Below are 20,000 nucleotides of genomic sequence, written 5' to 3'. Positions count from 1 at the left end.
TCTCCGAAAATGCAAAGGGTGCTAGAACCTGAAAATGCGTCCATATAGAACCACACTGACCTGAAAAGGTTGTATGGAACTTTTTTCAGAGGGTTCTCTTATTATAAGTGGTTATATTAGCATCCTTTTATAGAGTGTAGATCTTTTGTGGGGTAGAAGTAACCCCCCCCCCCCCCTCCCTCTCTCTCCCTCTCTCTCCCTCCCTCTCCCTCTCTCTCTCTCCCTCCCTCTCTCCCTCCCTCCCTCTCCCTCTCTCTCTCTCTCTCCCTCCCTCCCTCTCTCTCTCTCTCTCTCTCTCTCCCTCCCTCCCTCCCTCAGTGAGTTCCCCAGTAGAGCTGCTCATCATGCAGGCCCTGTGTTGGGTCCATGATGACCTCAACCAGGTGGACATCGGCACCTACGTCCTCAAGGTCTGTGGCCAGGAGGAGGTGCTGCAAAAGTAAGTCGTCCACACACACACACACACACACACACACACACTCACTCACTCACTCACTCGCTCATTCACACACACACACACACATACATACACACACACACACACACACAGCCCCGCTGATCCCCACATCTCCCACAACCCTGCCTCTCTTTGCCCTTCGACTTACCAAGGAATTAAAGGAAGGGGTTTGAATGAAGAATATCAACAAGATGGCTGCCAACATTCCAGATGGGGAGCTATTTGTCTTTAACTGTGTTAGGAAAATGTTTCCTTTCTGGACATTTCTCCGGTCCCATTTCAAAAGCAACAGAGCAGAGAGGGCAGTGCATGCTTTAGTTAATATAGAACAGAGGCAGAGAGAGAAAACAGGTCTCCTCAAAGACCTCAGAGGCACGAATCGTGTGTGTGTGTGTGTGTGTGTGTGTGCGTGTGTGCGTGTGTGCGTGTGTGCGTGTGTGCGTGTGTGCGCGTGTGCGTGCGTGCGTGTGTTCGTGTGTGCGTGCGTGTGTGTGTGTTGCGCGCACGTGTGTGTGTGTGATTACTCGGCTTAATCGCATGCTTGTGTGCGTCAGTTTCACTTAGGTCCAGATCTCCCCGGTCTAATTGCGTGTGACTGTGTGCTGCATTTTTAGATGCTTACGTCAGTTTTGCTTTGTGTCGCTACAATTCCCCCTGACATCCCCCGGTGTGTTTGTCTGGGCTCGGTTGACCTAGTCTGATCTGGCGTAGTTCTCTGGGCTCTCTATCTGGTCTGATCTTGGATGCCTCTGTTACTGAGGAATCTGTCTGGTCCATCTGTTTTAGACTCATGAGAAAGGGGCCACCGGCAGGCCACTTAGCTAGCACGGCAGGCAATCTTTAACTCTACTTAGTGGTATGAATAATGTGTGTGTGTTTGAGGGCAGATGCTGGATTGGGGATGGTGATGACAGGGCGCAGGGTAGACCAGGGAAAAGGCACACATTTAGGATTCAGGGTGAGCTGGATTGAGAGGACTAACTATCCATTACCCACGGGTCGAATACCGGGTCTACCATCATCGCCGATTCTGTCTCGCGGATCGCTCTCGATGCCGTCGACGTCTCATTTGACCCCTATTTAACCTCTGACCCCTGTCCCCTCCGTCTCGCCCCCCCCCCAGTAAGCACAGCCTGGGCAGCCACGAATACGTCCAGAACTGCAGGAAGTGGGAGTCGGAGATCAAGCTCCAGCTGCTGTCCCAGAGCACCATGAGGAGGGACCTGGCTCGCACGGTAACGCGCCGCACCAATCCAGCGTCTGTTTTTACGGCCGGCATCCCCCTACCGATGCGTCTGGTACAACGTTAGGGTCCGAGGTTCTGAGCAGCGTTAATACTGCAGGGATGTCGAGCACACCGCACCTGTAAAGGGAAGGTGTCCGGTGTCCACTTCATCCGACACGGCTGAAAAATACCTCCCTTGGCGCAAATCACACACTATCTAGCACGTAGCTTATACATGTCGATTTTTCTGCACATTAGACACATGACACACCCGTGACCCCCCCCCCCCCCCCCTCCCACCGCAGGCAGAGGACGACTCTACGCCCGTGGAGCTGGAGAGGTTCCTGGGTCAGGTGGAGAGGCCCTTCAAGGAGAACGTCACCAGGTAGGAATGTGTCTACGCTAGCGCCTGCTGGTCGGGAATGAGGAACCAGAGCCTGGGACGGCCTGGTTTCACACAAGGTCTCACCCTGGGTTCATTATCTCTCTCCGTCCTCTCTCTCTCCCTCTCCCTCTCTCTCTGTCTCTCTCTCTCTCTCTCTCATCCTCCCTCTCTCTCTCTCCCTCTCTCTCTCTCTCTCTCTCTCTCTCCCCCCCTCTCTCTCTCTCTCCCTCTCTCTCTCCCTCTCTCTCTCTCTCTCCCTCCCTCTCTCTCTCTCCCTCTCTCTCTCTCTCTCTCTCTCTCTCTCTCCCTCCCTCTCTCTCCCTCTATCTCCTAGACAAGGCCTGGCGGACTATCTAGAAGGCTACCACAATCAAGTCAACATCTGCCTGCAGAACGAGGTAGCTTTTGACGGTTCATCTATCTAAACCCCAATTGTTTATCATAATATCTGATGCTTATATTTTGAGGACTTGTGGTGCCATAACATACCATACCAAGGTATTCACACTGTGTCAAATACTTCACACATCAATGCGACATGCCTTGAGATTCCTGGAAGAACTGCTGTCTAGAAATGACTCACATGCTTCGAGAACGCACTCTGCAACCGAACACACACAGTGAACACAGGCCGAACACCAGAATGACCACTTGGCCGAATTATATTCTGAACATCGACCGAACAGGACCGAATATTCACAGCTTACACCGGCTGAAAACGGTGAACAGAGGCTGGGAATGCTTTGAACGCACGCTGACAGAACACGCTAGGCACTGAACGCTGCCCCCCCCCCCCCCACCTTCAGAGCACACAGTACAAGACGGTGGAGCGGGTGGTCCAGACGGTGAAGAACCTGTGCTGCGCTCTGGACGAGGTGGAGACCCAGGCCATCACCGAGGCCATCAAGAGGGTCAAGCGCTCGGTCAACCTCCCAAGGACCCGCTCCCCCGAGGTGGGTCACCGGTGACCCCCCCCCCCCAATTTCAGTCAAGCCTTTGTAAAAGTTCACTGTTCTCCAACCAGAGCAGCATGTAAAGGGTTAAGGCTCTACTGTAAATGGGGGAAAGGTCCTATGCAGTCAAAAGAAATACATGTTTACATGCAATAAATGTTTGATTACATGCGTTTGTAAGATCATGTCTCTGTGGCACAGGTCGGTTCAAGGTCCTCCAGTGGCTCTGCAAACGGTGAGCGCAAAAGCATCACACACACACACACACACACACACACACACACACACACTTCCCTTTTCCCTTTTTGTGAACCGACGTGACCCGCCCGTGCCCTTTGACCTCCCCCAGGTCACGTCAGCCCGGTGGAGGAGAGCATGGCCGTGCTGACCGAGGCCGTCTATGACCTCGCCAAGCTCTACCTGCGCTCCTTCTGCCCCGCCTCCTCCTCCGCTAGCTCCTCCTCCTCCCCCCAGGAGGCCGAAGGCGCGGCTGCAGCAGGGGCAGAGGGGCGGGGCAGCAAGGAGGCGTCGGGCACCACGGAGCACCTCCAGTTCACCTTGTTCGCCATGCATGGCGTCCATGCCAGCTGGGTCAGCAGGTAGGAACCCAGCGCCTCACAGAACAGCTGCATTTATATTCAGTTACATGTGGCTCTGCTAACACTGACCTGAGGTAGTAGTACTGCTAGCTGCTAACAGCGCCGCTTCATAGTTGTTCCGGAAAGAAACAAAGCCCCACTTGACTCTCACCTCGCAGCCACACAAGATACGCAAGTAGTTAATAACTGTGTTTAGGAACGGGCTTTTGTTCCAGAAGGCGGGAGGATCAGCTGGCGTGGTCTCTGTCGCTCTGTAATTAAGGAGACATTCCTGCGTTCCCCCCGGATACTGGCGCTAGCAGGCAGGCGCAGGTGCTCTTGTCAGCACTTTGTTTACACCTGGGGAACAAACCCCTGCCACTCCTTTCACCTGGAGCGCTAAGCTCCTACCCTCCTCTGTGCAGAAGTGCTCACAGAATCACCTGTTATTTCTGCTATACAGATTCTGCATATGATATATCCTTCAAATGTGGACACTGTCCCCTTTTCATTCAGATTAATTTCATTCTGATTGAGTCTTTCAGTTTTAAGGGCTCGTAGGGGCTATAGTCTTTTGTTTGAAATATGCTGAAACTGGCCCGTCACCTCTGCGTAGCCACATGGCCTCTTTACACCGATACTCTCGTCTTCAGCCTCTCGGAGCATCTCCGGTGTGGATCCCCACGTTGCATTTTCCACCGCGGTATCCAATTCCACCTGGCTTTACTTCTGCTGTCTGGAACAGACCAGAGCCAGGGTTCCATTCAGCCAGCACTGCGGCGCACGGCAGCAGAAGAAGTCCAAGCTCTGGACCGCCCCATCCAAGACCCTCGGTGGGAGGGAGGAGGCGGTTTAAAAAAAAGCATAGTGCAGAACCCAGGGTTGTTTTATGGTTGGCCAACGAGACCTTTAAGAGGAAGAGCAGAGCTGGTTAATAACAGGCTGTTCCCTAAGGCCCGTCAACTCCGCGGCCTTATCCAAGAGCTATTTATAGCACCGGCAAACATTTTCCATCCATACCAATGGAGCTTCCGGAAATATTTAGCCTCTCTCACAACTCCAAGCCAAGCCAGCTCCCCCCCCAAAAAATATTTGAGTCCCGAACTAACAAGAAGACAGGCTTCCAGAAATACTGCCTGGCTGAAATCATCCCGTAATCAAGGTTTTAGTGATGGGCTCTGTTGTGGTTAGCATGCTGTCTGGGTTCCCGGGGGACATCTCGTCACTGACAGCAGTTTGTCACACAGCTGGGGTTGAGCAACGCTCAGTGTCCTGTAATGAGACATGCTTTACTGGTATCCTCTCCATCTCTCCTGGTTCTGTAATGAGAACATGCTTTACTGGTATCCTCTCCATCTCTCCTGGTTCTGTAATGAGAACATGCTTTACTGGTATCCTCTCCATCTCTCCTGGTTCTGTAATGAGACATGCTTTACTGGTATCCTCTCCATCTCTCCTGGTTCTGTAATGAGAACATGCTTTACTGGTATCCTCTCCATCTCTCCTGGTTCTGTAATGAGACATGCTTTACTGGTATCCTCTCCATCTCTCCTGGTTCTGTAATGAGAACACGCTTTACTGGTATCCTCTCCATCTCTCCTGGTTCTGTAATGAGACATGCTTTACTGGTATCCTCCCCATCTCTCATGGTTCTGTAATGAGACATGCTTTACTGGTATCTACTCCATCTCATGGTTCTGTAGTGAGAACATGCTTTACTGGTATCCTCTCCATCTCTCCTGGTTCTGTAATGAGACATGCTTTACTGGTATCCTCTCCATCTCTCCTGGTTCTGTAATGAGAACATGCTTTACTGGTATCCTCTCCATCTCTCCTGGTTCTGTAGTGAGAACATGCTTTACTGGTATCCTCTCCATCTCTCCTGGTTCTGTAATGAGACATGCTTTACTGGTATCCTCTCCATCTCTCCTGGTTCTGTAAGGAGAACACGCACTCTTTACTGGTATCCTCTCCATCTCTCCTGGTTCTGTAGTGAGACATGCTTTACTGGTATCTACTCCATCTCATGGTTCTGTAGTGAGAACACTCTTTACTGGTATCCTCTCCATCTCTCCTGGTTCTGTAATGAGAACACTCTTTACTGGTATCCTCTCCATCTCTCCTGGTTCTGCATTTGGGTGTTTTGCAATGATAAAAAGAAAATCTCGCATTAATTCAACTAAACAAAATCAGCCTTGAATGTATGCTCTAGTTGATGTTCAAGTTTTACAGGATTTGCTCGAGGTGGAAAACATTGTGTGGATTTTAGATTCAAACATTTCACCATGTCCCTCTTCTCTGAAGTGTGTTTAATTGAGACTCCGCTGTCTTTCCTCCTGCAGTTATGAGAAGTACTACCTGATGTGCGCCCTCACCCACAACGGCAGGAACCTGTTCAAACCGGTCCAGTCCAAGAAAGTGGGAACCTACAAGAGTTTCTTCTACCACATTAAATGGGACGAACTGTAAGAGAACCCCCTAGTCCACTCCTAACCCCCCCTAGTCCACTCCTAAAAAAACCCTTAGTCCACTCCTAACCCCCCCTAGTCCACTCCTAAACCCCTAGTCCACTCCTAAAAACCCCTAGTCCACTCCTAAAAACCCCTAGTCCACTCCTAAGAACCCCCTAGTCCACTCCTAAAACCCCCTAGTCCACTCCTAAACCCCCTAGTCCACTCCTAAAACCCCCTAGTCCACTCCTAAACCCCCTAGTCCACTCCTAACCCCCTCTAGTCCACTCCTAACCCCCCCTAGTCCACTCCTAAAACCCCCTAGTCCACTCCTAAAACCCCCTAGTCCACTCCTAACCCCCCTAGTCCACTCCTAACCCCCCTAGTCCACTCCTAAAAACCCCTAGTCCACTCCTAAAAAACCCCTAGTCCACTCCTAACCCCCCCTAGTCCACTCCTAAACCCCCTAGTCCACTCCTAAACCCCCCTAGTCCACTCCTAAAAACCCCTAGTCCACTCCTAAAAACCCCTAGTCCACTCCTAAGAACCCCCTAGTCCACTCCTAAAACCCCCTAGTCCACTCCTAAACCCCCTAGTCCACTCCTAAAAACCCCTAGTCCACTCCTAACCCCCCCTAGTCCACTCCTAAAACCCCCTAGTCCACTCCTAAAAACCCCTAGTCCACTCCTAACCCCCCCTAGTCCACTCCTAAAAACCACTAGTCCACTCCTAACCCCCCCTAGTCCACTCCTAAAACCCCCTAGTCCACTCCTAACCCCCCTAGTCCACTCCTAACCCCCCTAGTCCACTCCTAAAAACCCCTAGTCCACTCCTAAAAAACCCCTAGTCCACTCCTAACCCCCCCTAGTCCACTCCTAAACCCCCTAGTCCACTCCTAAACCCCCCTAGTCCACTCCTAAAAACCCCTAGTCCACTCCTAAAAACCCCTAGTCCACTCCTAAGAACCCCCTAGTCCACTCCTAAAACCCCCTAGTCCACTCCTAAACCCCCTAGTCCACTCCTAAAAACCCCTAGTCCACTCCTAACCCCCCTAGTCCACTCCTAAAACCCCCTAGTCCACTCCTAAAAACCCCTAGTCCACTCCTAACCCCCCCTAGTCCACTCCTAAAAACCACTAGTCCACTCCTAACCCCCCCTAGTCCACTCCTAAAAACCACTAGTCCACTCCTAACCCCCCCTAGTCCACTCCTAAAACCCCCAGTCCACTCCTAAACCCCCTAGTCCACTCCTAAAACCCCCAGTCCACTCCTAAAAACCCCTAATCCACTCCTAAACCCCCTAGTCCACTCCTAAACCCCCTAGTCCACTCCTTAAACTCCCTAGTCCACTCCTAAAACACCCTATTCCACTCCTAAAACCCCCTAGTCCATTCCTATGGAGAACTCGGACTCAAAGCCATATTATTTGTTTTTGAGTTCAAGCTATACTGAACTGTAGGTGTCCCCCCCATTTTCTATCACAAGGACCATTACATAAGTGGGCTCAACTCAGCGTTACACTGCTTTGTTACCTTGTAGTTTACCTCCAATATTTACTATCCATGTTCCCCTGTTCTCTCCAGAATCAATTTCCCCATCGCGGTGGCTCTGCTGCCGTTGGAGTCCATGCTGAGTCTCTCTCTGTTCGGCGTCCTGAACCAGAACGCCAGCGGCTCCCCCGACTCCAACAAGCAGCGCAAGGGACCAGAGCTGCTGGGCAAAGTGTCCATGCCCCTCTTCGACTTCAGACGGTAACGCACAGTAGAGAGCTGCACTCCGGCTCGAGCCCGAGGGGGTCAGAGGTCGGGTAGGGCTTTGTTTTTAAATAGATAATTCGGGCTCGGGCTACGCGGGGTCCGGCGGTTAAAGTGAGCGAGAAGAAGAATGACCGCGTCGGCCATGGAATAATTGAAGTGGAAAATAGCAAAGTGAGAGCTTCTGCTTCATGCTGCTGCGTGTCTTTCAGCACTATTAGACCCCTAACGCACAACACATTCAAAAGAGGCTTTTTCCTTTGTATGTTTGTGTGTCTATATATTGAACTATATGTGGCTCATGATAGTTTAACAGCTGCTTTGGTGCTTTTGAATATTGGTCATTTGATGTGTGCGTGTGGTGTGCGTGTGCGTGTGTGTGTGTGTGTGTGTGTTCCAGGGTGCTGGCCAGGGGGACCAGGCTGCTGTGTCTGTGGACGTCTCCTCAGGGGGCCTCATCTGCTGCTGGAAGCAGGAGGAAGAACCAGGCAGAGAGGATCATTCTGCAGGTACACATGTGATCACACTACACACATGTGATCACACTACACACATGTGATCACACTACATACATGTGATCACACTACATACATGTGAACACACTACACACATGTGATCACACTACACACGTGATCACACTACACACGTGATCACACTACACACATGTGATCACACTACACACGTGATCACACTACACACGTGATCACACTACACACACGTGATCACACTACACACACGTGATTATACAGCAGGTACATGAATGTGATCACACTAAATACATGTGATCATACTGCAGGTACATACATGTGATCACACTACATACTTACAGTATGATCACACTATATACATGTGATCACACTACATACTTACAGTATGATCACACTATATACATGTGATCACACTACATACTTACAGTATGATCACACTATATACATGTGATCACAATACATACTTACAGTATGATCACACTATATACATGTGATCACACTACATACTTACAGTATGATCACACTACATACATTTTATCACACTACATAGCCATGTGATCATACTAAATACATGTGATTATACAGCAGGTACATGTGCAGTCATACTGCAGGTACATAAATGTGATCACACTACAGTATATACATGTGATCACACTACATACATGTGATCATACTACAGGTACATATGTGTGATCACACTGCAGGTAAAATACATGTGATTATACTGCAGGTACATGCATGTGATTACACTGTAGGTACATATAGTCATCTGAACTTCAATACTTCGTCGCACCTCGTGGCAAGAACGACAGTGGCAGCGGCGGTAAAATAATTATTACAACCCGTTTAGATTCACACCCGGAAACTCAGAAATCCCACATTTTCAACCCCTATAATGTCAGATGACATTAAATATACAATCAATAAATAGCACTAAACCAGTGAAGACTATTTCATTTCAACCCGTATTTACCAACCCATTATAGATTTATTAATTTCAAGGCACACCCAAACACAGCTGCCCAAGTGGCACAATCGTTGTGCAGCAGACTTGTAAAACAAGGGTCACAAAGGATACGTTTCTATTAAATCGTTAAGAAGGAAAGACGTATTATTTTATTTATTTGTGTTATTATTTTATTACTTTTATTAAATAACAACATAACCACAACGATGTTACAGTAGCCTATCCCTCAAGGTCTGTAGCTGTGCACTTTATAAAATAGTTGGTGATGTCCTATCTATAGGAAAATGCCTATCTTAATACAGTAGCTATTCCTAAACTCATGGTTGTGTCCTAGACTATCCCATATATCATAGGCTATTGTATCTTTGCTTAAGAAATCCTGACTATTCAATTCTATCTTAAACGGTCGGTCTGAATTTGAATTGATAGTTTCTCTATCCTACTGGGCTGGAATATTTGGAGTAGATTGCCAGGTCAACACTTAAAATCGGTCTGGTGGTACTGTAGCCTAGGTGTAATGAGTTCTGAAGCGAGTAGCCTAGTAGAACGAGAGAAGCCTGGTTAGTTCGCTCCAGCTGCAGTGGACGGAGGGAGGTTGAGCGGAAAAATATCTGGCCAGCATAATCAGTTTGTCTGCAATTCGTTTTGACAACTGAACAGTTGATGCTGCACAGTAAATGCAGTACATTCCGTTCATGGCTAGTTGCTATTGAAATCAGGACTGGCCTCTATCAATCAAACTATCGAATTCAGCCCAACACCTGCGGCAGACCGGCAAAAATTTGAAATGGAATGGAGCCATCGAAGCCGTGGCTGGAACTCGCTAACGTTAGTAGCAACCTCCTCCCCCACAATCCATTAGCCTACTGGCTATGAAACACATCCATCCAGTTAATTTGAATATGAACAGGTAACAGCGGGAGGGGTAGTGCAATAGCCTAGTCCAGGTTCGTTGCTGGCGAGTGGTGAGCTAGTGTAGCCATGGAAAAGTCTAGCTGTAAGCTAGTTAATATGGGCAAAATATCAACTGATCTGTTATCAAAGCTAAATACCATCAAACAGGTTATGCTAGCTTATTGTTTCCAAATCGACTGCCTACGTGGGAATCCATCCAAGCGCAATTAACAGTCAAGCCGTTGCATTTCTTCTGAGCCAGTCAGTCCTATCGAAAGAATTATGTACTAATTCAAAAGTCAAAAAAAAAAAAATATATTTTTTCACAATAAAACAGCTGTTGCACAAGTCATTCGGCCATTTTTGAAGCGAGTAGCCTAGTAGTGAGTAGTAGAACGAGAGAAACAGCAGTAGCCTATCCTAGTCAGTTTGCTCCAGCTGCAGTGGGCGGAGGGAGGCTACCAAAGCATGACACACTTATCTGATTCAAGGCACACCCAAACAGGCAGCACAAGGGGCACGACCGTTAGTACAGCAGACTTATAACATAAGACTCGCGGGTTCAACTCCCCGTTCTACCATTTGATGTTTGAGTAGGTAGTAGCCTTACCTTTGGAATTCCATTACATTTTATTACAGTAGTTAAACTCATGGCTGTGTCCTAGACTATCTCAGATCTCATAGCGATTGTGTCTTTTGCTTAAGAAATCCTAATTAAACTATTCAATTCTATTTCAAATAGCCTATCTGCAGTAGACGGGGAGACTGAGCTCACATGGGGAAAATAGCTGGTCAGTTTGTTGGCAATTCGTTTTGACAACTGGACAGTTATGTTGCACAGCGAATGTAGTACATCGTTCATGGTTAGTTATCGGAGAGGTCACGGCCAACAACCCTGGCTGGAACTAGAAGCACTCCCCTCCCCCATAATCCATTTATATGGTCGGATAAGCTAATAAAAGCCAAATATACATCAACCAAGGCTGTGTATTTTCAGTGTTTGCTGGTAGCGAATGTCACAGAAAGACAGGGAGGAAATCTATTCAAATTTTTGTGATAATTACGCTATTGACGACGTAGCCTATTCACACTAATTCACATAGGCTACGGACCAGTTAGTCCATTCATTGCAGAAATCTCATGATTCCCAGTAGCAACTTCAATAATAATGTTGCCTTCGTCTTGCTTATAGACTGTCAATATAGCCTACACAATACAATAAGATGTACAATATACACAATATAATACAAAGAATATAGCCTACTAGTTTAAAATATAGGCAGTTACTGCCAGGTGAATTGAGTTTGCTTGCTCAACAACGCCACCTGGCGGCTATTGTGCAACCCTGAATAAGGAGGTCTGGAGTGGTCCGAACGCTCCCCTAAAACTTCGCTGGTGCTGTCGTTGCTGCTCTCCCCACGAGATGCGGCGAAGTACTGAAGTTCGGATGACTGTACATGTGCTCATACTGTACATACATGTGATCATACTGTACATGCATGTGATCATACTGTACATACATGTGCTCATACTGTACATACATGTGATCATACTGTACATACATGTGCTCATACTGTACATACATGTGCTCATACTGTACATACATGTGCTCATACTGTACATACATGTGCTCATACTGTACATACATGTGATCATACTGTACATAGAGGTGCTTATACTGTACATACATGTGATCATACTGTACATACATGTGATCATACTGTACATACATGTGCTCATACTGTACATACATGTGCTCATACTGTACATACATGTGATCATACTGTACATACATGTGCTCATACTGTACATACATGTGCTCATACTGTACATACATGTGATCATACTGTACATACATGTGCTCATACTGTACATACATGTGCTCATACTGTACATATGTGCTCATACTGTACATACATGTGATCATACTGCAGGTACATAGACATGGGTCCACCTCGAGCTCTGTAATGAACATCCATGCTTCTCATAAATTCCTCTCTACTTATGGTCCAACTAACTGGCTCTCACTACCCACAGTTCCTGGCTCTTCAGAGGCCATCGAGCACAGACACTTTTAAGCCCCACTGACCGCACCCCTCTGTTGCTTGTGGTCAGTGTTGCTCTTTCTTCCACCAGCGTGTGTTTGGGTGTGTAGAAACCCCTCCCTCCCTCCCTCCCTCCCTCAGGTGGACTTCCCCAGCCCAGCGGTGGACGTCTTGTACGTGGGACCCCAGGAGACCCCCTCACCAGACCCCCACACCCTGGAGGAGCTGGACCCCGACCTCAGACGCAAGATCGAGAAACTCTGCAGCAGAGCATCCACCTTCGGGTACCGCACAGTCTGAATACACACACACACACACAGTCACACACGCACGCACAAGCGCCACGTGTGTCTGGCCATCATAGTGACTCAGTTCAGCTCAGTTCCCAGGCCGAAGACGCTGTTCAAACACACAAGGTGACTTGACACATTAGGTCTACATCCTGCTGGGAGAGATGTTTGTTTATCAAAGGCTGGAAGGGTTCAGCTGAATACGGCCCAAGTGAATGTCAACACACCAGCAGGAGTAGAAGTCACGACGGTATAGCAATTACTCTTAGGAACTAAGACCTTTTATCTGTGCTTTTTGACCGACTGATCATGTTGGCAAGTTGGCAACACATTATCACAGGGGCCCATACATGACTTTCAGACACCCTAAAACAGTAAACGTTGAACTTTAACTCTGTTGTTATTCAACAGCTGGTTAAGCTCAGAGTGGCAGTGCAGATAGCAGTTTGTTGATAGTTATGCATCTACGGATAGGAAAGCAAATAAAGGTTTTACTGCAGTATAGCTTCCATGTTATTAGCTCGCTCCCTATTATTATAGACAGAGGTGGTTTCGGGCAGTTGAACTAGTTTCAGTTCACTAACCCAGCTAGACGCTTGATAGGCATGCGTTCTCATCCCAGTGTCTGTTTCTCAGACAGCCTAATCCCTTCTAAAATGTCTCACTGACACACTACGCCAGGCCCAAGCAGACAGTCTGCCAGCCGCGAGTCTGACTCACTGGATTTAGTTTTGGAGTTGAGCCTTGTCATTGGGTTTAATACTGTGCAATCAGTGGCAATGGAGATTCACCTGGCCAATCGGATTCAATGCGGACTCCTCCCCTGTTGCTATCTGCGTGTTACCGTTTTAAAAGTCCCCCTCCCCACGTAAAACAACAACAACCTAGCAACCAAGACAATTGTGATTGGTTTAAAGAAATACAGCATTTTTTCTCCCCATCTCCGAATGGTAATGAGTGCAGCCAGACCCTTCTCCAGCGCTAGCACAGCGTAAACAAAGTGTGGAGATAGGTCTGGCAATGAGAGACATATTACATACATATTACATACATATTACCTACTCCCACTGAGATCAGCTTCTCAAAACTCTCACTCATCACTCTTTGTTTCTCAAATCTGAATATTAGAGAAAGAAAGAAGTTCATTTCTATGTATTGGTCCCAGTGGGAATGGAACCCACAGCCCTAGTTTTTCAAGCGCCATGCATCAACCGAACGCTGGCACTAAGGCCACAAGGAAGCTCATTAGGAGTCCAGTGCTATGTTTGGAATCAGGATAGTGTTGTATTATTGAATTGTAATAGAACAGTTTGAGCATGTGAGCGTTTCTCCACCTTCTTCCTCTTCCCGTACCCCCCCTCCTCTTCCTCCACCCCCTCCTCCTCCACCTCCCCCCTCCCCCCCCCCCCCCTCCCTCCTCCTCCTCCTCCTCCTCCTCCTCCCCCCCCCCCCTCCACCCCCCCCCTCCTCCTTCCCCTCCTCCTCCTCCTCTTCCTCCCCCTCATCCCCCTCCCTCTCCTTCTCCTCTTCCTCCCCCTCCTCCAACCCCCCCCCCCCCTCCTCCTCCTCTTCCTCCCCCCCCCCCCCCCAGGCTGACCCGTGCTGAGCGCCAGCTGCTGTGGGACCAGCGTCTCCACTGTGGGAAGCACACCTCCAGCCTGCCCAAGGTGCTGGCTAGCGCCCCCAGCTGGGACTGGGGCAGCATGGCGGGGATCCACTCCCTCCTGCACCACTGGCCCCCGCTGACCCCCGTCTCTGCTCTGGAGCTGCTGGACTCCAAGTAGGGCTTCACACACACACACGCACACACACACCACACACCACACACCACACACCACACACACACACCACACACACACATGCACACACACGCGCGCACACACACACACACCACACACCACACCACACCACACACCACATGCGCACACACACACGCACACACACACACACACCCACCCCCCTTGGTGAAATAGTATTTGTCTAAACAGTCAGTTTCATACTATAAATACCATCATACAGTAAAGTTTAATTTACCCAGATCAATAAAACCAAAGAAACATACCAAAAACTGCAACTGGAGTTACATTCAAATACGTAGAAGTATTTGTATGTATTTGTGTTCCACCTCTCTGACTGACTGTTCTGCTGCAGGTTTGCAGACACGGAGGTGCGGAGTGTGGCGGTCGGCTGGATAGAGTCCAGCAGCGATGACCAACTGGCAGACTACCTGCCTCAGCTAGTTCAGGTAAACAGTCCACACACACACACCACACACACACACACACACACACACACACACACACACACACACACACACACACACAACTGACAGATTACCTGCCTCAGCTAGTTCAGGTAAACAGTCCACACACACACACACACACACACACACACATACACACACACAACTGGCAGACTACCTGCCTCAGCTAGTTCAGGTAAACAGTCCACACACACACACACACACACAGACACACACACACACACAACTGGCAGACTACCTGCCTCAGCTAGTTCAGGTAAACAGTCCACACACACACACACACACACACACACACACACACATACAGACACGCACCCAGACACACAACTGGCAGACTACCTGCCTCAGCTAGTTCAGGTAAACAGTCCACACAGTCCACACACACACACACACACACACACACACACACACACACACACACACACACACACACCCAGACACACAACTGACAGATTACCTGCCTCAGCTAGTTCAGGTAAACAGTCCACACACACACACACACACACACACACACACACACACACACACACACACACACACACACACACACACCAGACACACAACTGACAGATTACCTGCCTCAGCTAGTTCAGGTAAACAGTCCACACACACACACACACACGCACACACACACACACGTCAGAGGTCATTTAGTCTGTAAGTTCACCACAGAGCCACTACAGCATGCCCTGAGCTTCAATGTCCCACAATGCCGTCCTGTCTTCTTCTTCTTCAGGCGTTGAAGTTTGAGTGTCACCTGAAGAACGCTCTGGTGATGTTCCTGCTGTCCCGGGCCCAGGGGAACATCAACATCGCTCACTACCTCTACTGGTCAGCCTCTGCTCTCAATTAACAACCAAGGCTATTTCTCTCTTTTGTAGTGGTCTGGATGAATAGAAGTTCAGTTCAAAAGAACAAGTATTGGGCTGCATGGCTATTAGATATATTCTTATCTATACGTAGCTCCGGAGTGGCCGGCTGGGGATCGCAAGGTCGCCGGGTCGATCCCAGCTTCCGGAATGTGCCCGAAGTGTCCTTGACTAGTAGGACTAGTCGCCTCACAGCAAGAATGTCTCCGGGCCTTTCTGTGCGGAGTTTGCATGTTCTCCCCGCGTTCGCGAGGGTTTCCTCCCAAAGAACCCAATATGAGTACAGTAACCCAATACAGTTCTCTCTCTGAATACAACCCTGTAACTGATCGGGTGTTGCTTTGTCCCATCTCATTACTTTACACCGACACTTTATTTTCTTTGTGTCACTTACCTGTAGAAATAAAGGTTATTATTAAAAACCTTGTATTCTAATAACCTGTAACCCAAGGAGTAGGGAATCCCTGACTGTAAATAGTACAGAACTATGATTTAAACCGCCGCTCTGAGACACGTCCCAAACGGAGACGTCTGTCCTGTCCCCTGCGTCCTCCAGGCTGCTGAGGGACGCGGTGCAGGACCCGGCGTTCGGCCGGCGGTACGACCAGGTGCTGGGGGCGCTGCTGTGCCTGTGCGGCGCCGGGCTGAGGGCGGAGCTGGACAAGCAGACGCAGCTCGTCTCCCTGCTGGGAGCGCTGGCCGAGAAGGTCCAGCAGGCCGGGGGCTCCGGCCGACAGGTGAGGAGGGGGACGGGGGGGCGGGGGGGGGGGGGGCGTTGAGGTCTCCTTCAGCAGGAGAGACTTATGTACAGTGTGAGGTCGTGTGAGGTTTATATGGTGTGTGTGTGTGTGTGTGTGTGTGTCCAGGTGGTGCTCCAGGAGGGTCTGGAGAGGGTCCAGGCGTTCTTCCAGAGGAACAGCTGCAGGCTTCCCCTCCACCCCAGCGTGGAGGCCAAGGAACTCAACATCAAGGTCAGTCGCCTCCACACAGACGGAACCACACACTACCCATGATCTGACCACACTAACCATGATCTGACCACACTAACCCTGATCTGACCACACTAACCATGATCTGACCACATTAAACCCTGATCTGACCACACTAACCATGATCTGACCACACTAACCATGATCTGACCACACTAACCATGATCTGACCACACTAACCATGATCTGACCACACTAACCATGATCTGACCACACTAACCCTGATCTGACCACACTAACCATGATCTGACCACACTAACCCTGATCTGACCACACTAACCATGATCTGACCACATTAAACCCTGATCTGACCATACTAACCATGATCTGACCACACTAACTATGACCTGACCACACTACCCATGATCTGACCACACTACCCATGATCTGACCACACTAACCATGATCTGACCACACTAACCATGATCTGACCACACTAACTATGACCTGACCACACTAACCATGATCTGACCACACTACCCATGATCTGACCACACTCACCATGATCTGACCACACTAACCCTGATCTGACCACACTAACCATGATCTGACCACACTAACCATGATCTGACCACACTAACCATGATCTGACCACACTAACCATGATCTGACCACACTAACCCTGATCTGACCACGGTCGGATTCAGCTTTGCATATTCTACTCTATTGTCACCTCTGAGAAATTCCATGTCAACAAAGAAGCCAGTGATGTCATCGGCGCTGGACAACATGGCGCTGATGTTGTAGAGCCCTCCTCGGTTGTTGGAAGTCCACTCTGACGTTGACCGTCGTCTTTGTGACTTAGCCCTACTCTACCATGCACTAGAAGACTTCGAAAAGACGTTTAAAAGACTAAAGTTTGACATCCTCTCACATCTAAAGACAATGTTTCGAGTTATTGTATAGCTACAGACTATACGATTTTTGGGCTTGGGAGTTACTTTTAAAATGACCAGCGTGACAAGATCCCCCCCCCCCCCCCCCCCCACCGGAACCCCCACCCTTTTGTCACATGTCACTTTACACTGGTTAAGTTTTAATTCACAATAAAATAAAAATAATAACAACATTAAGGCTACTGTTTCAAAATCAGAGAATTATTAAATTGTTAATCAAGCTAACAACTACTTCACACTGGGAGGCCTATCCTAACAGGTAACAGTCAGTTTAGTCGTCAGAGCAGAGTGTCTTAGCCTACTTATGACTCAGTCACACAGCAGAATACACACAGCACAATATTACTGATGACTTGCACGGAATGGAGTGACCCAGGGTTGCATAATCCAGACTTTTTTTGGGGGGGAGTATTGATTTTTTGAATGATTTTGCTAGGCTACTATCAGCCCTCTAGCTTATCGTGGTACAAAATTGATTTCATAAAGGCCGAGTTGGGAGTGTGACTGTGGCTCGGGGGGTCATCCAGTGACCGCAGGGTTGGTGGTTCGAATCCCGGCTCGTCCTGTCCGGATGTCGAAGTGTCCTCGGGCGAGACACTGGACCTCAAATCGCTCCCTCCCAAAGAGCAGACTAGCACCCTGCATGGTAGCTGCCGCCATCGGTGTGTAAATATTTGTGTGAATGGGTGAATGAGCCGCGCTTCATTCACAGTCTATTTACCATCCATTTACCATTTAATTTTCAAGAGTTCATGGATGTACAACGCCTATTTAAAAGTGAAAGTCAATTTGCGTTGTTGTTACTACAGCCCATATACAAGCCTTAACGTGATGAAATCAGCCCACACGAACAAAATACTCAGCTAGCCAGCTAAACTGCAGTACAAAACTGTCACTTGTAATCTACAAAATAGCAGGAGGCAAATGTTGCTCATTTGGTTTAGGGGTGTGACATGACTGTCTACTATGCAATTTGCCTCCACACACCAACTTCAATACGCGTCAATTCACTATTTTCTTTTTGAATGGCCTTTTTTTGAATGGCTGGAAATCTACCAGCATTGCCTCAACAATCTACTGGTCGATCGCGATCAACGTATTGGGTACCCCTGATCTACAGTATACTGCAGGACTAGATCATTCACAGTAACACGGTCTGGGCATGAAGCGGTAAAGATGTGTAGTGTTTCTGGAATGTTCCTCTGTCCTCGTTTATACCCCTTTTTCCTGTCTCTGTGAGCGTTATGCCTCGTCAGCACAGCCCGCCGTGTGTGTGTGTGTGTGTGGTGTGTGTGGTGTGTGTGGTGTGTGTGGTGTGTGTGTGTGTGTGTGTGTGTGTGTGTGTGTGTGTGTGTGTGTGTGTGTGCGTGTGCGTGTGCGTGTATCTGACCCCAATCTCTGACCAGACAAGGCTCGCTGGCCCACTGACTAGAATCCTTCCTTTGTCTCCCAAAAGCAGGCCAGTACTCAGGGGCTAAGGCAGACTTGCAAGTAATCACTCTCTCTCTCTCTCTCTCCTTCTCTCTCTCTCCCTTTCCCTCCCTCTCTCGCTCTCTTGCACCTTCTCTCCCTCTTTCTCTCTCTCTCTGCGCATATGTGTGTGTGTGTCTGCGTTTGAACAGAGTTGCTCCTTCTTCAACTCCAACGCGGTGCCCCTGAAGCTGGCGCTGGTGAACGCGGACCCCCTGGGAGAGGAGATCAACGTCATGTTCAAGGTGGGTGGCAGGGTGGTGGGGTGTGAGGGTGGGAGGATGGCATGGCAGGGTGGGCAGGGTGGGGAGGAGAGAGAGACAGCGGCCGGGCTCCCTGTCTATGAAAAATACAGCCGGTCTGTGGGGGGAAAAAGCGATTCATCACACATTCATCTAAACCTGCTGCAGTAGTTCACTAAGCACAATGCAGCAAAACGTCAAACCTTCCAGAGCTTCAGGGGATGGGCTCCACTGGTTAAACCAAATCTAGAATTTAAGAGGCCCCTCTTAATAATAGATCATCTCCACTGATAGTTGTTTTTATGTCTTAGAGTGGGCTCATTACGTGCAACATGCCATAGATATACAGTACATCATATCTGAATGTCAGTTTTCTCTCCATGATTAGTGGCTGTAACAGCTGTGTGGTGAAGCAGCAGCGTATTTCTGTCTCATATGATGGAATAGTTCTGATAACTGAGGTCTGCACTGCCTTCACCCACCCCGTGTCTTTATTGGCTTTTGGCTTCCAAGCTGATACTCTGCCACCCAGTGGCAGAAATAGAGCATGACAGGTTATGTAGCAGAGTATTGTATGTAGTATTGTATGATTGTATGTAGCTTTTTAATTGTGTGTGTCTGTGTGTCTGTGTGTCTGTGTGTCTGTGTGTGTGTGTGTGTGTGTGTGTGTGTGTGTCTGTGTCTGTGTCTGTGTCTGTGTGTGTGTGTGTGTGTGTGTGTGTGTGTGTGTGTGTGTGTGTGTGTGTGTGTGTGTGTGTGTGTGTGCGCGTGTGTGTGTGTGTGTGT

At 48.8% G+C, this 20,000-nt stretch overlaps 1 protein-coding gene across 1 annotated transcript in view; it reads left to right on the top strand.

Annotated features, from left to right (window-relative positions):
• The window catches only part of pik3c2a (phosphatidylinositol-4-phosphate 3-kinase, catalytic subunit type 2 alpha), a 44,970-nt gene that overhangs the window by 17,206 nt on the left and 7,764 nt on the right, over positions 1-20,000 (top strand). The window contains exons 5-21 of the mRNA XM_084450951.1: positions 319-439; positions 1,581-1,692; positions 1,988-2,067; positions 2,402-2,465; positions 2,874-3,020; positions 3,222-3,255; positions 3,370-3,619; positions 5,941-6,063; positions 7,631-7,798; positions 8,202-8,310; positions 12,337-12,479; positions 14,077-14,265; positions 14,637-14,730; positions 15,485-15,579; positions 16,174-16,354; positions 16,484-16,588; positions 19,125-19,217. Coding sequence (XP_084307077.1) covers positions 319-439; positions 1,581-1,692; positions 1,988-2,067; positions 2,402-2,465; positions 2,874-3,020; positions 3,222-3,255; positions 3,370-3,619; positions 5,941-6,063; positions 7,631-7,798; positions 8,202-8,310; positions 12,337-12,479; positions 14,077-14,265; positions 14,637-14,730; positions 15,485-15,579; positions 16,174-16,354; positions 16,484-16,588; positions 19,125-19,217 — 2,108 coding nt within the window. The remainder of the gene's footprint in view (positions 1-318; positions 440-1,580; positions 1,693-1,987; positions 2,068-2,401; positions 2,466-2,873; positions 3,021-3,221; positions 3,256-3,369; positions 3,620-5,940; positions 6,064-7,630; positions 7,799-8,201; positions 8,311-12,336; positions 12,480-14,076; positions 14,266-14,636; positions 14,731-15,484; positions 15,580-16,173; positions 16,355-16,483; positions 16,589-19,124; positions 19,218-20,000) is intronic.

Source organism: Borostomias antarcticus (genome assembly GCF_949987555.1).
Source record: "Borostomias antarcticus genome assembly, chromosome: 16".
Taxonomy (NCBI): Eukaryota; Metazoa; Chordata; class Actinopteri; order Stomiiformes; family Stomiidae; genus Borostomias; species Borostomias antarcticus.
The sequence above is the reverse complement of the archived record's forward strand: the minus strand, read 5'-3'. Positions and strand labels throughout refer to the sequence as shown.